At 32.9% G+C, this 4,410-nt stretch overlaps 1 protein-coding gene across 1 annotated transcript in view; it reads left to right on the top strand.

Moving 5' to 3' along the window:
- The window catches only part of LOC106880106 (small conductance calcium-activated potassium channel protein 1), a 514,884-nt gene that overhangs the window by 199,739 nt on the left and 310,735 nt on the right, over positions 1-4,410 (top strand). The window contains exon 4 of the mRNA XM_052972057.1: positions 2,307-2,402. Within this exon, the coding sequence (XP_052828017.1) occupies positions 2,307-2,402 (96 nt within the window). The remainder of the gene's footprint in view (positions 1-2,306; positions 2,403-4,410) is intronic.

The raw sequence follows: 4,410 nt of genomic DNA, 5'->3' as shown, positions 1-4,410 counted from the left end.
ATATATATATATATATATATATATATATATACTGTATATCACACTGAATTTTCATACATTAAATAAAATTATATCGAATTTGTCAAATCTACTTAGTAACAAAAGTCAGCTTCTCAAGATTACAATTGAAATTTTAGCACCAGTCAAATATCGGAAAGACATCATTGCTTGTACAATGGGGAATGTCTGTACACATTACACAACATGTACTATAAAAAAAGAAATGATCCGCCCACAAAGAAGTTGTTACGTGGTGTTTCGACCTGCTAGAAATAACACTCGAATCTCACTCAGACCACATCATTTTTTTCATCATAAATTGAAACGATAGGTTAGATAATACATTCCTAGAAAACCTAGGCCCTAAAAGAAAAATTACGAGCCTCTTTATGTATATTTGGCTTTTAAAATATGAGAATGATATACGAAATAAAATGGTTTATTTGGGAATATTCATTGCCATATACCCTTGCCTCTTGTCGCCCTAATTTATGCTGTAAAAAATTATGCGTGGTATGCTTTTTATCTCATTTGAAGATTCACACGGCTGATGTTCCCGACCGAAACACTTTTGATCATAATCATTTCTTCGCAATCAGAGACGTTCTAAAGTTACAAAGTAACAGTAAACTGCAATTTCTCTGGAGATTAACTTGTAAATAACACCTCGCATAAATTTTTTTGTTCTTAATGGATTAGATTTCTAAAAGAAAGATCAACTTTTTCTCATCACTTTTAAAGGCATCAACTTTTATTTCATAACTAGTAGACATTTGATAATATAGCCAAATGGACTGTTGTTTCATAAATACAACTGGAAACTTGTAATCAAGTTTAGAATTTGTCTTCAGATAATGTATCAGTTGACCATGAAGCTGCATATCTTATCGGAGAGTCGTTCTTCTGTGAATATCACATTAGAGAAGTTTCTTTCACCCGAAATTAAATAAAGCATTCACAGCTGAATAAGTGACACTTTTATTAGAAAGTAATTTTTAGCCTAGATTCCATGGAACTGTATCTGGTTTATTTAACATAGAATGTTCTAGTAATATTTTAACTTCGAAGCAACGTTTACAATCTATTCAGGCATATGTAATTTTTATACTACCTGAAGACTAGGTTAATAATCTTTTTGCTCATAAAGTGTGTGTGTCATTGATGATACAATTATATCACTCCAAATACTTCTCTCGGCAGTGATTGCTTCCAGACATTGCGGTGTGTCAAAAACTTATATCATATTGCCTGTGTCAAAAACTTATATCATATTGCCTGTGTAAGTAAAATGTCATCACACTCATTTATTCAAGCATCATTCTTTTATTCTTTTACTTGTTTCGGTCATTTAACTGTGGCCATGTTGAGGTATGTTAAAAAAAATTACAACGTCACAAGTATATTTGGTTTTTAAAATTTACAAACACACGTTTCTTGTCACTCACGTATATTGTAAATTGCATACGAGATAGTTTTTGTCTCATTTCAAGCCCCATACGGCTTTAGTAAAAGATCTGAAACAAATTCAATTTTTTTTTTATCAACTTATCCATTCGTTGAAACATCCGACTAAAACAATTTAAGGCACCCTCGCTTACTATTATTTCTAGCAGTGACCTCGTGATGGCTCGCAATCTCATTCTTTACTATCGATGAAATTTGTACTTTAACCACATAATACCTATGTTTACTTTTAATGAGTTTGTCAGACGTATATATATATATATATATATATATATATATATATATATACAATTACATTAAGCAAAGAGTCGTATGTTATTTAATATAGTCGTATTAATGCATATATATACACACACACACACACATATATATATATGTATATATGCGTATACGAATATATTATATGTGTATGTGTACCTGTGTGTGCATGTGTGCGTATGTGTGTTTGTGTGAGTGTGCATGGTGTACATGCATGCATGTATGTACGCCATGTATGCCTACGAACATATACATATATGCATGCGTTTGTGTTCGTAATGCAATGTTTCGTTACATAAAGAAAATTACAACACTTGCACGACTGTAAAAAAGGAAAAAGGACAACCCTAAGGGACACTCGAGATAACATTGCGCCATTTTTATTTTGTCGTCTGTTCATCACACGATATGTGGTCTGATCTGATTTTTTTTTCTTTCATTACATTACTTGAAATCGAAGCATTTCGTATTAATCTACCTATCCTTAAGAATTACGGGACTTTTCGTTTCAGCCTCTACTTTTCAATAACATTTTTATAAATCATTACTTAACATTTTTTCTTGATTTTTTTATATTCTTTTAGGACGAACCGGTATCTAAATCAATGAAGTCGCTAATAAGCGTGTCTACGGTGATTCTCCTTGGATTAATTCTTGCCTACCATGCATTGGAAGTGCAGGTAAGAGATTACGTCTTAATTCTCTACTGGATTCAATCGCATAATCTTGCCAAGCCCAGGTTGTTGGCCAAGCTTCAATATGCAATACTACGCAAATATACAAACATACGTACATGCACATAAATACACACACACACACACACACACATACACACACACACACATATATATATATATATATATATAGCATACACACATCTGCATGCATACATACATACATACATACATACATACATACATGGTGCTAACATTTCGTTACAAATATATATGTGGGTGTCTATATATATATATATATATATATATATACATATATATGCGTATCTAGATTATATATTATATATGCATCATCGTTTGTTTTTCAGTGAGTGCCCACTAGTATTAATTTTGCTATTTATTCTTACTATTTACACCATTTTGTTTACTTTTTCAGAGTCTCTTTTTAAACACCACATTCCATTTACTTCTCCTTTCGCTTCACACTAGTGCCTGCCACTCTTTCTACCCTCCAAGCCCTGCTCTCACCTATAATACAATTACACCGAAGCACCCACCCTTTTTTTACGCATGCCCTCGATCCCACACCATTACATTTCCACACTTGCACGCCTACACACACATACACACTCTCCAAAGTGATCACACATACCTTCCCTCATACCAACGCTCACACATATCTCCTCCTATGCCTATTTCTATACATGGTTACTCTCCTATACCTGTGTACACCATCCTGCATTCTCTTCCCTCCTTAACTTTCCTCCCATAGAACTGCATTAATACCTAGCCCTGAAACCCTTCTATTTCCCTCCCCACCCCAACCACATTCTCTTCTTTGTTCTGATGAAGGACTAGCGTCCAAAACATCAAGAGTTTACTCTTCTTTTTAAGCTTTAAACTAATACAACATATGTAAAAACTTGTCCTTCCAACATTGTCTTCTTTTGTGACCATTACTTTATTTATATACATACATACATACATACTCACACACATACGTACATACATACCTACAGGTAAACATACAGACATATATATGTATATATACATGTGTGTGTGTGTGAGAGGACGTGGATGTGTGGGTGTGAGCTACATATATGCATGCATATAAATCAGGGGTTTCTAGCCTGGATGATATTGATTGCCCAACGGTAGAATTAGCTGGGCAGAGAGTCGAATAAAATTTTCCAAACCAAAAATGGAAGGTGAATGCACGAACGTAGCAGAAACCAATTCGTTAAGAATACAGATCCTAATGAAAGCAGTGTGTATTGTGTTTCTATTGGGGGGAAAAAACGTGAAAGTGTAAAAGAAATCTGAAAGCAGAACATTTTTATGATGCTTTTGAAAGTATGTATGAAGTGATATGAACTGCACAAAAGCAAACCCACTCCGTACTCTACGTTTTGAATCATTATTATATGATACTAGGGAAGACGTTTCCTGCTGCTTTTTTTGATTAATGAAATAAAGTGATTAGCTCGAGGAGTTAACTTACAAAGGTTAGCGGAACTTTTTAGATTCAATTCTGTGGAGTTCCTTCCAGATGACGATTTCATGACGAGCTAATGAATTACAGCTGTGTAGTAATCAAATAATAATAACAATAATAATAATAATAATAATGATAATAATGATAATAATAATAATACTAATAATAATAATAATAATAATGATAATAATGATAATAATAATAATAACAACAGCAACAACAATAATGCTAATAATAATCACGTGTTATGTATGTATATTTAGCTCACTTATATTTTAGACTTATTCAAGTGCATGGGAATGTATTAGTACAATGTATTAGTAATGAAGTACAAGGGAAATATATTTATATAGTGCAAGATCGAGTCATGGCTGTGTGGCTAAGAAACTGGTTTTGCAGCCATGAGGTTTCAGGTTCAGTCCCACTGTGCAGCACCTTGACTAAGTGTCGTGCTCAATAGCCCTACACGCATATATATATATATATATATATATATATATATATATATATATATATATA

Source organism: Octopus bimaculoides, chromosome 12 (assembly GCF_001194135.2).
Source record: "Octopus bimaculoides isolate UCB-OBI-ISO-001 chromosome 12, ASM119413v2, whole genome shotgun sequence".
In the NCBI taxonomy this organism is placed as follows: Eukaryota; Metazoa; Mollusca; class Cephalopoda; order Octopoda; family Octopodidae; genus Octopus; species Octopus bimaculoides.
Note: the sequence above shows the minus strand (reverse complement) of the source record. Positions and strands in the feature narration are given on the sequence as shown.